The sequence below is a fragment of the Terrapene carolina genome, unplaced genomic scaffold (genome assembly GCF_002925995.2).
Source record: "Terrapene carolina triunguis isolate 2854851 unplaced genomic scaffold, T_m_triunguis-2.0 Scaffold19963, whole genome shotgun sequence".
NCBI lineage: Eukaryota > Metazoa > Chordata > Testudines > Emydidae > Terrapene > Terrapene triunguis.
This window is the reverse complement of record NW_020684314.1, coordinates 1-13,495: the sequence shown is the minus strand read 5'-3', so window position 1 is coordinate 13,495 and position 13,495 is coordinate 1. Positions and strand designations below refer to the sequence as shown.

The 13,495-nt window shown below is 54.2% G+C and overlaps 1 protein-coding gene across 1 annotated transcript; it reads left to right on the top strand.

Moving 5' to 3' along the window:
- The first annotated feature begins 4,079 nt into the window (after positions 1-4,079).
- Positions 4,080-7,293, top strand: LOC112103299 (phospholipase A2 inhibitor subunit gamma B-like). The gene is made up of 6 exons (XM_024194992.1): positions 4,080-4,128; positions 4,676-4,796; positions 5,191-5,192; positions 5,474-5,626; positions 6,012-6,152; positions 7,043-7,293. The coding sequence occupies exons 1-6, from the start codon at positions 4,080-4,082 to the stop codon at positions 7,291-7,293; spliced, it is 717 nt and encodes a 238-aa protein (XP_024050760.1).
- Positions 7,294-13,495: the final 6,202 nt, after the last annotated feature.

Sequence of the window (13,495 nt, the reverse complement as noted above, 5' to 3'; positions counted from 1 at the left end):
GGGGGGGGGGGGGTGTACAGGTGTGTACTGGTGTGTGTACAGGATGCAGGAACACATAGGGATGGTGGTGGTGGGGTTTAGGGACACGTGTGGACATTGGCAGATGTGCCTGACTAAAAGGGAGAGGCCAGGGGTCAGTCAGGGCCGGCTCTAGGCACCAGCAAACCAAGCACACGTTTGGGGCGGCACAATTCCAGGGGCGGCATTTTGCTTCGGCAGTTGCACTCTCGGAGGTTTTTTTTATTTTTATTTATTTTTTTTTGCTTGGGGGGGGCAAAAAACCTCGAGCCGGCCCTGGGCTCCCCAACTCCCTAACAATCCCCCCCGCAGAAAAACCTGTTCCACACTTCTCTCACCCGCACCCAACAACCCTCCAGGTTCACTCCCAGGCTCCCTCCCTCTCCCTCAGCTCCTCCATTACCCTGACACCCCCCAGCCTTTGCTCTGCTTCTGAGGGGTGTGGGAAATACGGTTCTGTAGTGTAGTTTAAATGAATTATCACTCCACCAGCCGCCCCATGAGCCGCTCCAACTGTTGGTGCTGGGGGGTTGGGGGTGTAGAACTCTGTAGATAAACTTTTGAACTCTGGGGCTGCACTGACCAGGGACAGAGACTTTTGGGGTGTTGGACTTTTGGGACTTTGGGGTGATCTTTTGGGTGGTTGGACTTAAGACCCTGAGGGGAAAATCTTACTTGGGGGTGGGTCTTTTGCTCATGGTTTGTGTTATGAATCCTGTTTGTGGTGTTTCCCCAACACAATGCCACATTGTTTCCCTCCTTTATGAAAACGGAACCCCTAGATACTGAACCCGGCCCTTGTTGCTGCCAACTCAGCCGGGCAGAAGGGTTACATATATAAATGTAAAATATGGCTTGAACTGAGGTTTGTATCTATATTTTTCTTTCTTTGTATATCTTTGCCAATTTCTCAGTTACAGTCTCCCCCCAAAAATAGAGTTTTTAGATGCCTGAGTAGCTCCTGGAGTCATGGTAAAAGTCCCCACCCCAATCTGAAATGGTGCCGCTCCGACAAGACTGAGCCCAGGATCCCTGGAGGGGGCTGCACCCCCAGGCCCATTGTGGTCACTTAGGACAGGGGCAAGGGAGTTCCAATCCTGGGGTGCTCCCAGTACCCCGGACACATCCCTGAACCCTGCATTAAGTTCAAACCAAATACAATGTATTAAACAGTAATTGTAAAAAAAAAATAATAAGGAAAAAATAAAAGGTTGAAGGAACAAGGATCCGGCCCTGTAGGCTGGGGACACCCCAGCCAGCCATCTCTGGGATGTGAGGAATGTTCATGGTCTGTCCTGTCCCTCACCCATCCCAGGCCCTGGTCACGCTGAGGTGACACTGCGGTCAGACCCTGCCCTGGTGCTGCCTACAGGCCCTCAGGTGTTAGGGGGCAGGACCTGGAGTGGTGGCCTCTGCCCATTGACCCTGAGGCCTGTCAGTATCAGGATCCTGACCATCCCCCCCCAACACACACACACACACACACACACAAACACAGTTAACTGCGGGGGGTGGGCAATAGCCCCCTGGCACTTCCACGAGGCACTGTGAGGACATTTCCCATCACAACTTTTTTTTTTTTTTAATGGAAAATTAGGTTTTTGACTCAAACATTTTCACAGCAAACTTTGCTTTCCTCCAACATTTTCCATTTTTTGGCCACCCCCAGCCCCCCAACTATTTTTTTTCTCCCATTTTCAGCAGGTTTGGGCCACGTTCTTTTCATTTCTTTCTTTGCTGAAAATTGTCATGTTTTCTGACGTGTGAGACTGAAAATTGTCCAGGTTTGAGTCCAGAGATTTTGGCCAAAGATTGGTCGATTTTTAGCCAAACAAATTTGGTTTTCAGCTGACAGTTGTTCAGTTTCCAGGACATTTTGGTTGAAAATGCTTCACTTGTGAACTCAAACGTTTTTCAGTTTCAGACTTTTTTCGGCTTAAAAAATGTATTTGTTTTTGACACTTTTTGGCCAAAAATTGTTCTGTTTTCAGGCAAAAACATTAGAAATTACAGGCAGCCTGAAACCAGAGCTGTTGCAAAGGTCATTAGGAAGGTGATGGGAACCCCTGGCATGACTTTGCCAGCCTGGTAGAATCCCTGCATGGCAGGGCCCTGGCTCTTCTCCATGCCCAGGTCCCCCTGTTCCGCTCTGCGTTTAAACGGAGTTTAACGTGAGTGTCAATGGACCAAACGTGGGGAAAGGACCAAAAACACCCCCAGAGCTTTAGCCCTCCTCATGCCCAGCACTTCAATGTACGAAGAACTCTGCAAAGGTTATTACGAGATCCGGTGGAGAGGGGCAATATTGTTATAATGTTTACAGGTCCTCCTTTTCACACGGAGTGGTTGGTGGAACTGGAAGGAGAACCCAGGAATCCTGACCTGTGGACCCCCTTCCTCCGACATTCACCCACTAACCAGGGGTGGCCAAACTGTGGCTCACGAGTCACATGTGGCTCTTTTACAGTTAAAGTGTGGCTTGTATGGCTCCCCCCAGCCCCTTTCTCTGCCTACCAGAGTGGGGGGAAATTCAGGGCTTCTGCCCTGCGCTGAGGTGGTGGGGCTGGGGGCTTCTGCCAGAGACGACAGGTGCCTGCTGAGAGTGGGAGGTTCGCCCCCCCCATTAGCTTGAGTCACGTCCCCATTTACCCTCAACTCTTCTGTGCCCCACTTTCCAATCTATAGAACCCAGGTGTCCTGGCTCACACCCCCACTTCTCTCATCGCTGGATCCCGCTTCTCCCAAGGACAGGAGTGGGACCCAAGAGTCCTGCCCTCAATCTACATGGCACCGGGACCAGAACCCAGGAGTCCGGCTGCCCTGTCCCTTGTGTGAACTGGTCTCCCGTGTTGCCACCCCAAGCCTTCCGAGGGGCGTTGGTGTCACTCAGCACTCTAATTCAATTTCTTCACAGGAAGGAGGAGGATATGGCAGTGTGCACAGATGCCGAAAAGGTGGTCAGGGCCAGCGAGGGGAACAGAAACTTATAGACTCTACCAGGAGAAGCGCGTGAACCCGTTAAAGTTTCTACATTAGATCACAGCACAAAATTAAGCCCTATAAAAAGAGAGAGAGACAGAGACAGTGCTGGTGTGACAGGACAGAATGAGAGACTGGCACAGCTTTTCCACTTGGCAGAATTAGCCACTTTCACTCTAGGCAAACTTTACTCTAAGGAGCATTTGGTAAGTGATACCCCTCTGGGCTGTTTGTGCTCTAACCACTAGACCCCACTACCCTTCCAAAACCAGGGCTAGAACCTGGGTGTCCTGGTGGCCAGACACCCTGCTTTAACCCACAAGACCCTACTCCCCTCCCATGGTCAGGGATAGAACCCAGGAGCCGTGGCTCCCAGCCCCACTCGCTCTAACCACTAGACCCCACTCCCCTCCCAGAGTTGGAGAGAGAACCCAGGAGTCCTGGCTCCCAGTCCCACTCGCTCTAATCACTAGCCTCCTTTGCCCTCCCAGAGCTGGGGACAGAACCCAGGAGTCCTGACTCCCAGCCCCATTCCTCCACCATGAGAATGTTAATGGACATTTTATATTGAGGACAGTTTGTAATGACAAGATATCCCTTTCAGAGTGCGTGGGTTGGGGGAGTGCGGTTTCCTGCTCCTGCTGGCAGTCTTGGGGGCTCTGCAGGGAAGCGTGGCACCAGAGGCAGCCTGCAAAGAACCAGCCTAGAACAAGGTGGGCTGAGTTGTCTCTCGCTGCCGTAGGGAGCAGCCTGCTTTGTCTCCCTCTTGTTTGTGGTTCTTGTGGGTGAACGTTCTTGATCCCCAGAAACAGTCACCTCACGCCGCAGCCTAGCAGCAGGAGCATTTGACCTTTGTCTCTGACTGCTCTGGGTGGGTACCGCCAACATACCAGCCACAAAGGGCTCAGTGCTGAGGGTGGCTACCCCAGAGCTGTGGAAAACAGCTCTGAGGATCCACCCATCCTGTCGACCGTCTCATGCATGTCCAATCTCTCTTCTGATCTCAGTTCAGCCCGTCTGTGATAAATCCCCCGGCCAGAGATTTGGCTGGACCAGCGCCGAGCTACTGCTTCCCCATCGCCATGAAGGCTTTTCTTGCCATCTGCATCCTCGCTGCTCTCCTGGCTATGGGTGAGTGGGGCCTGTTCCTACAGGGGCTGATTTCCTAACTTCTCCAACGTACCAGCACCTCAGAGCCGCCTGCCGGGTGAAACTGTTACTGAACATAACCGAAAAGCAGCCACAGAATAACGGGGGCTGAGCTAGGGGCGTCTGAGTGACAACGTCCGAGGAGGAGAGGGCTGGAAGTCACAAAGTCCCCGTGACAGGGAGTGAAACGATTGTGGAAATGGGAGGAAATATTTACAGTTTAAATCACTAGAACCGTGTCCTGACTGGTTACGTTTCAGAGGTGGCCAGGAACCAAGGGCATTTCTGAAAGCGGATTTTCCTCACAAGTTTGTCTGAAAGGCAGATCTGAATTCCAGTAGCATGAGCCCAAGACGATATAAAAGGCATTTCTACATGATCCTCAGCCGGGGTTAGTCAGCCTTAGCTCCATTGGCGTCAATGGGGACAGTTTCCCAGACCCCAGATAGGGGTCAGTTAAATTCAAGGGAAGGTGAGGGGGCGAGGGAGGGACAAATCTAGACCCGTCATGTTCTCTCTCCCTCTCTAGGGGCCTGTCTGAAGTGTGAGGTTTGCGAACGCCTAGGAAAGAGCTGCACGGGTAATCTACAGACCTGCGCCGCTGGGCAAGACTCTTGTGGTGTCATATTTGAAGAAACCATGCAGGGTAGGTGAAATGGCTGTTACCCAACGTGGGCCAGGCACATGGGCAGTGAGGATAAGAGGTCAGGGAAGGCAGCCACTGCTGCGGGACACTGGCCTGGGGCTCCTCCGGCCCTGGGCCTGTAGGTGCAACTAGGGCTGCTCGGCCTGGGGCTCGGGTCGGTCGGCCGGTTGGGGCCAGCCTGGGGCTCGTCTGGCATTGGGGGGAGGGGGGATGGCTGTGGGTTCCGGCTGGCCTGGGGTTTCTCCGGACATGGAAGTGGGGGAAAAGGGGCTCAGTGCTCCGGCCCTGTGGGGGGCGGGGGCGCCTCATGTGGAATGGGTGGGGCCGTGAATCCCACCATGGCTAAGGGGTGGCTGGATGCCCCGCATTGGGATTTTGGCGGCCCGGCACGTACCCAGTGGTGGGAACTTTGACAACAAAAGGACTTTCTGGGCAGGAGATTTGGGGCCCCCAGGGTTACACGGCAGCTGAGTGGGGAGGTGGAGGATCTCAGTGCTGGATTTAGGGGCTGAAATCACTTTCTCTAGCCCTGCAGGACCTCGAGTGAGTCACTGTCCCCTCTGGGCCTCAGTTTCTCCATAGGTAAAGGAAGGCTAATGGCACAGGGCTGTCATTGTGCAGAGGGTGTTGATGGGGTGGGAGTGGAAGGGGACCAAATCTCAGACTTCTCCTCCTGTGCAGAGGGAGTGAACACCCAGAACATTAAGTGGAGCTGTGTGACGTCCAGCCAATGTAAAGCCGGCCACGTCTCTGTGAATTTTGGGAAGGGAATGACGACAAGGACGATTGTTGCCTGCTGCATGGGAGAGGCCTGCACTCCGGCACTGGTTACAGGTACCTCTCCCCATCTCCTCCCCCATCCCCTGCACGTCCTGCTGCCTGGAACCTGCCCCACGTTAACTTCCCGGGCCTGGTCCTCCCACCCTGCAGGGGGCACCCCATGAAATAACACTGAGCCCCTGGCTGGGTGGAGTTTAGTGGGCGGGGCTTTAGGCTCCCACCAGGTGTGAACCCAGCTGACCCCACCCGGGGCAGGGTCTGGGGCTCCCTGCTGCAAACCTCTCCCCGGCCCCTGCTGCCCCCAGTGTCCCCAGAGCTACAGCTCCCCCTGCAGGGGGCACCCAGGGCTGAGCTGTGCAGCCCCCAGCTGCTCTCCCTGCCCCGACGCCTCCTGGGGCTCGTCCCACGAGCTGACTGCGTTTGCTCCGCTTCTTCCCAGTGCCCCCGGCTGACACCAAACCCAACGGCCGGAGCTGCCCTGGCTGCTACGTGTTGAATGCTGCTCAATGCAATGAACAAACCATAGCGTGTACTGGACCTGAGACGCAGAGTATTGACACCGCTGGGACCATAACCATGAGTAACTTCAGTTCATTTATTCTGGGGTTATTTTTCCTTTGCTGCCCCCCCCCCCCGCCATGTAGGGCAGAAGCGAGACACTGGGGGGGGGCCACTAGGGAAAGGTATCGGCTGCAGATCAGGACACCTGGGTTCTGTTCCCAGCGCTGGCCTCTGGTGTGACCTTGGACCAGTGTCTTACTGTCCCTGGGCCTCTGGATCTTTTTCTCTCCATTGCCTGTATAAAGTTTAATCTGTAAACTCTTTGTGGTAGGGCCTGGCTTAGTCCTGGGAACCCCTGACCAAGATTTGGGCCCCTCTTGTGCTGGGTGCTGCACAGACCTTTGACTGAGATCAGGGTCCCCGCTTCTGCAAGATGCTGAAGGGCTCCCAGTGAGATACAGTCCCTGCCCCCAAAGAGTCTGCAATCTAAGCAGGCAAATGAAGGATCTTTCTCCCCATTTTAAAGGTGGGGAAACTGAGGCACGCAGCGGTGCCGTGACTTGCCAAGTGTGACACAGGAAGCCTGTGGCAGAGCTGGGATCTGAAGCTAGTTTTGAGGAGTCCCATCATGGTGCCTTAAGTCACGTCAAAGCCGCCCTGCTTAGAGATCCCACTACTGCCACCAGAACGGAGCTGCTGCTTTGCAGATGAGCTGTGGGGCTAATACAGGGCTCTGGATCGGGGCTGCAAGTGACTGGCTTCTAGACACACAGCAAGACTCTGTCCGAGCGGAGGAGAAGGGGGAGGCCATCCCGGGCCAGACAGGCTGGCGGGAGCTGACAAACAGGGAGATGGAGACACTGGGGGAGTGTGGTGGGGCCGTGAGGAGCAGGAGGCCATTGTGTCCTAGACCTGCTGGAGGAGTGGAGCTGCTCCCCTGACAATCCCCTGTTTCTTCCAAACACGCAGGTGGAAATCAAATGCAGACCATCATGAAGGGCTGCACTTCCGAGTCCGTCTGCGCCCAGATAGAAGCAGGATCTCTGACCTTCGCAGGGATCAGTGCAGATCTAACCATGGCCAAATGCACAGCGGCCTCTGGCCAAATGGGTCTGCCTCCAGCAACCACATCCTCCGGCGCGGTGGGCGTGGCTCCGGGGCCAGCCGGGCCCCTCCTCCCAGCCCTCGCTGGGCTCCTCCTGCTGACGCTTCTCTCCTGATTCCCCACCCGGTGCAACGGCCACACCGCACTGAAATCCACCCTGCAGCCTGCCTTAGTCCCTCTCCCCCACACAGGTGTTCTCAGCTCCTGGTTGGAGTCACATCCCCTTGTTGTTGTTGCATTGAATAAAACACACTGGAGACCAAACTCTCTGGAATTTTTATTTATTTATTTATTTCAAAGGGGGAAAATTTAATTCTCGTGGGTGGGACCATCAAGAAGCCTGTTAGGAACAGAAGAGCGGCCACAGCTAGTCCAGTGTCCTGTCTACGACAGTGGCAGAACCAGAACTTCCAGGGCAGTGCCCAGGCACAGCCATATTGAAGGGACCCAGCTCTGTCTTCCCCTCCCGGCTTCTGGTACACAGAGGTTTAGGGACACCCAGAGCAGGGGGTTGTGTCTCTGAGCAATTGGCAAATTGCCATGGATGGCCCTATCCTCCAGGAACTGATCGAGTTCTTTTCTGAACCCTGCTATACTTTTGCCCATCCCCACATCCCCTGGCAGTGAGTTCCACAGGTTAATTGTGCATCGTGGGGAAAAACATGGCCTCTTGTTTGTATGAAACCTGCTGCCTGTTCATTTCATTGGGTGACCCCTGGTTCTGGTGCTGTGGGACAGGGGAAATATTATTTCTCTGGTCACTTTCCCCACCCCATGGCATGATTTTCTAGCCCTCAGTTGCATCCGTCCCTCGGTTGTCTCTTTGCCAAGATAAATGACCCTAATCGTTTTAGTCCCATCTCCTAAGGAAGCCGCTCCATGCCCTGAGATTAGGCTCAGAAAGACCCCAGTGGGGAAAGCAGGTACCACAGGCTGGGGATTACACAGCCCAGGAGAGCGTCAGTTCAGCCTCCGATGGGGGCTGGGAGCCAGGACTCCTGGGTTCTATCCCCGGCTCTGGGAGGTAGGTGGGGTGCATTGGGTTGAAGTGGGGAGGTCTGGGAGCCAGGAGTCCTGGGATCCATGCAGAAAGGACTGAGGGTCCGGTGACTGTCACACCCTCCCTCCTTCCCCACAGCGCAGAGCCCGTAGCCCTGCTGCTGCGTCTGACCACAGCGAGGCCCAGCCCAGGGTGTGAGCAGGTCTCGGATCTATCTCCCCAACGTCACCGCAGAGGACAGTGGTTTGGAAGTGAGGTGATGTGGAGCGGGGGCGGGAAGGGGGCTGGAAAAACGTTTCCAGGTTTTAGAGCTTTTCAACCAACATTATTTTGTATTTTCAGCTTGAATGATTTTCATTTGGGGCTGAATTTCTTTTGCCTGCAATTTCCTGCCAAAAGTTTTGCGATTTTCAGATTTTGGCGGTTTTCACAGTTATTTTTTTTCTGATGAAATCTGATGTTTCCTCTGGGTTGGGGGCAGGAATCCAGCTCTACTCTGAAAATAACCTGAGTGTCCTGTCTCCCAGGCACCCTGCTTTAACCCAAAAGACCCCACTCCCCTCCTGGAACTGGGAAGAGAACCCAGGAGTCCTGGCTCCCAGCCCCACTCCTCAACCCTAATCATGTTACTGGATGTTCTATATTGAGGACTGTTTGCAATGGCAAGCTATCGCTTTAAGAGTGGGTGACTTGGGGGGCTGGGGTTTCCTGGTCCTGCTGGCAGTCTTGGGGGCTCTCCAGGGAAGTGTGGGACCACTGGCAGTCTGCAAAGAACCAGCCTAGAACAAGGTGGGGTGATTTGTCTCTCACTGCCGTAGGGAGCAGCCCGTGAGAGCGACTGAAACAATTTTGGAAATGGGAGGAAATATTTACAGTTTAAATCACTAGAACCGAGTCCGGACTGGACATTGTTTCAGAGTTGGCCAGCGACCAAGGATATTCCTGAAAGGGGATTTCCCCGCGAGTTTGTCTGAAAGGCAGCAGATCTGAATTTCACTAACATGAGCTCAAGACAATATAAAAGGCATTTCTACATCATGATTCCCAGTTGGGGTCAATGCGCTGTTGCTCCAATGGTGTCAATGGGGCAAGATCCGCAGCTGGGGTCAGTTAAATTCAAGAGAAAGTGAGGGGGCAAGGGAGGGATGAATCTAGCCCCTCATGTTCTCTCTCCTTCTCCAGGGACCTGTCTGCAGTGTGAGGTTTGCGCTAGAGCAGGAAACAAGTGCACGGGCAGTATACAGACCTGCGCCGCTGAGTAAGACTCTTGTGGCATCTTTCTTACTGACAGCATACTGGGTAGGTGAGATGGAACTAACCAACCTGGGTCAGGGAGCAGGCTGGGGAGCCAGGACTCCTGGGTTCTGTTCTACACCTTCCTCTGGGACGGGAGTGGGGTGGCTGGGTTCAAACAGGCAATGGCTGGGAGCCAGGACTCCTGGGTTCTATGCCAGACTCTATGGGCTACCTCCCAATGGGGCTTAGACTCAGCATTGCATGGCTGAGTCATGTCCTCTCTCCATGCCTCAGTTTCCCCATGGGTAGAGGAAGGCTAATGGCACAGGGCTGTTGTTCTGAAGAGGACAGTGATGAGGTGGGAGTGTAAGGGGAACAAATCTCAGACTTCTCCTCCTGTGCAGAGGATGGTCATTCTCACGGACTGTACAATATCAAGCGAATGTAAACACAGCCCCATCTCTATGAATTTTGGGTACAGAATGACAAGGATGAGCTTCACCTGCTGCCAGGGAGACGCCTGCATGCTGCCCCCCCCCTACTTCAGGTACATTTCCCCATTTCCACCTCTCCTCCCCCATCCCCCTCGCCTCCTACTGCCTGGAACCTACCCCACAGAAACTTCCTGAGACTGGTCCTCCCGCCCTGCAGGGGGAGCTCCATGGAATAACACTGAGCCTTGGGATTAGTCCTCCCCCTCTGCAGGGGGCGACCCATGGAATAACACTGAGCCCCTGGCTGGGTGGAGTTTAGTGGGCGGGGCCCTAGGCTGCCCCAGGGTGTGAACCCGGCTGACCCCACCTGGGGCAGGGTCCAGGGCTCCCTGCTGCAAACCTCTCCCCTGCCCCTGCTGCCCCCGGCATCCCCAGAGCTACAGCTCCCCCTGCAGGGGGCACCCAGGGCTGAGCTGTTCAGCCCCCAGCTGCTCTCCCTGCCCCGACGCCTCCTGGGGCTCGTCCCCCGAGCTGACTGCGTTTGCTCCACTTCTTCCCAGTGCCCCCGGCCGACACCAAACCCAATGGCCGGCACTGCCCTGGCTGGTACACGTTGAAGGCTAGGCAATGCAATGAACACACCATATATTGTACTGGAGCTGATACCCGATGTATTGATATTGCTGGGACTGCAATGATTGGTAACTTCTGTTCATTTATTCTGGGGTTATTTTTCCTTTGATTTCCCTCTCCCACATAGGGCAGAAGTGAGACGCTGGGTGGGGGCTGCTAGGGAAAGGTATCGGCTGCAGATCAGGACACCTGGGTTCTGTTCTCAGCGCTGGCCTCCAGTGGGACCTTGGGCCAGTGTCTTCCCCTCCCTGTGCTTCTGGTTCTCCTCCATCCATTGCCTGTCTATAGTTCAGTTTGTAAACTCTTTGTGGTAGGGCCTGACTTAGTCCTGGGAACACCTGTTGTGCCAGGCACTGGACAGACCCCTGACCAAGATTTGGGTCCCTTCTTGTGCTGGGTGCTGCACAGACCTTTGACTGAGATCGGGGTCCCCGCTTCTGCCAGATGCTGAAGGGCTCCCAGTGAGATACAGTCCCTGCCCCCAAAGAGCCTGCAATCTAAGCAGGCAAATGAAGGATCATTTTCCCCATTTTAAAGGTGGAGAAACTGAGGCACGGAGCAGTGCTGTGACTTGCCCAATGTGACACAGGAAGGCTATGGCAGAGCTGGGATCTGAACTTAGTTTTGCGGAGTCTCATCATGGTGCCTTAATTCACTACAAAGCCGCCCTGCTTAGAGATCCCACTACTGCCACCAGCACTGAGCGGCTGCTTTGTAGATGAGCCGTGGGGCTAATACAGGCCTGATCCCATCCAGGTGCTGTCAGTGGGCTCTAAATCAGGGCTGCAAGTGACTTGTTTACAGTCACACAATGAGTCTGCGTCAGAGCAGAGGAGGAGCAGGAGGCCATCCAGGGCCAGACAGGCTGGGAGGGGGGGAAGCAGAGCAGATGGGGAGATGGAGGCTGTGGGGGAGTTTGGTGGGACCCTGAGGAGGGGGAGGCTGTTGTGTCCTAGTCCAGCTGGAGGAGTGAAGCTGTTCTCCTGACAATCACCAGCTTTCCCCCAAACGCGCAGATGGAAGTCTAATGCCAATGGCCATTAAGGGCTGCGTTTCCGAGTCCGTGTGCACCCACTTCGAAGTGGGTTCGAGGACCATCGGAGGGATCGGTTTAAATCTAGTCCTGGCCAACTGCACAGCAGCCTCTGGTGCAGCAGGCGTGCCTCCAGCAGCCACGACCCCCGGTGCAAGAGACGCGGCTCCAGCAACCACAACCTCCCACGCTGCAGGCGTGGCACCAGGAGCAGCCGGGCTCCTCCTCCCAGCCCTCACTGGGCTCCTCCTGCTGACACTTCTCTCCTGATTCCCCACCCGGTGCAACGGCGCCGCCGCACTGAAATACACCCCTGCAGCCTGCGTTAGCCCCTCTCTCCTTCCCCCTGCAGGAGTTCTCAGCTCCTGTGAATTTTTGTTCTCCAGCTGCCTCGTGCAGAGGCTGGGCCCCGGCCATCAGTTGCCAGGGAGGGGGTGGCTGAATGAGGGTGAAGGGATACATAGGGATGGGGGAGGGGGTTTAGGGACACGTGTGGCCATTGGCAGATGTGCCTGACTGAAAGGGAGAGGCCAGGAGTCAGCCAGGGTCTGCATGAGGCAGGCTCCCCAACTCCCTAACAATCCCTGCCCCCCCCTGAAAAAACCTGTTCCATACTTCTCCCGGCCACACATAACAACCCTTCATGTTCACTCCCAGGCTCCTTCCCTCTCCCTCAGCTCCTCTGTTACCCCGGACTCCCTCCAGCCTTTGCCCTGCTTCTGAGGGGTGCAGGAAATACGGTTCTGTATTGTAGTTTAAATGAATTATCACTCAGAGTGCTGTATTAATGTGCCTAGTAAGAAATCTATTTGTCAAAGAACATTTCCCGAATCTTTTTCGTTGTCTGTACTTTTTCAGACTTACTTGTTGACAGGTATTTTGAAATAAATTACCAAAATAATTGAAAGTGGTGGGATTATACTGTCTTCTTTTGACAGATAACATATGCAGAATTGTAAAGAATTTTACTATATTGTGCGCAGAACTTTTAATTTTTTGGTGCAGAATTCCCCCAGGAGTAAATCATTTAAATGGTCATTAACAGAAATGACATTCACCACCTAGTGGTGCATTGAAAAACTACAGACAAAATGATTTTATACAGTTTATATGGAAAGTAATTCAAAAAATGTCCCTCTTAATTTGTCACAGCTCCCCCAAAATGTCTAGGGGACAGAAATCATCTATAGATGGAAAACTCCCACCCCTGGACACACATAGGAAATTGTACTCACTGGTGTTCCCGATGCTGGCAGTTCTGGAGCAGCTGGCTGGATTAACAGCTGCATTTCTCTGATGAATGCATCTGTTCTGGAATTTTAATGTTCTTGCTCGGTTGGTTGAAGAACTTAAGACAGGGCAAAGTGCAGTTTGTCCAGGCCCTGAGAATGGCTTTCCGGCATTTCAGCCTTGGATCCGGATTGTTCTGCTCGGCACAGAGTCATTCATGGCAGAAAACACCCTCTGCACTGAAGCATTACGGCCAGGCAGGCAGAGGCTACATTCTGCGTGTGGCACTGAGGATTGCCTGAGATGTTTGATTGCTTCATCCCATTGGCCACATACTGTGATCACTGCAGTGGTGTCATTCCAGCCGCACAGTTTCCCACCATCACAAACTCCTTTAACCGAGGGACTCCATCCAACATCGCCTCCTCGCCAATGGTCACATTCGGGCATTTCCCCTGCAGTAACTCGACTGCTGCGTCCGTCTCAGATCTGAATGGAGCTGGCTTTAGAAGCAGACACTTCAAATCTCTCCACGCAGCTGTGTGCTTTCCCCGGGCACGGAGGTGTTTTATGGCTGTAGCGAAGCAAGATCTTGATACATTGAGATAGCGCCGACGTGACTCTCCTGGGGACGGTGTTTGCCCAGGGACACAGGACCTCGCCTGGGGACTGGCCCCGGAGAACGGGGGTGTATCATCACCCTACTGCGCAGTGGGGGATTTAGAGTTAGTGGGGCCCGGTGCTGAGCTTC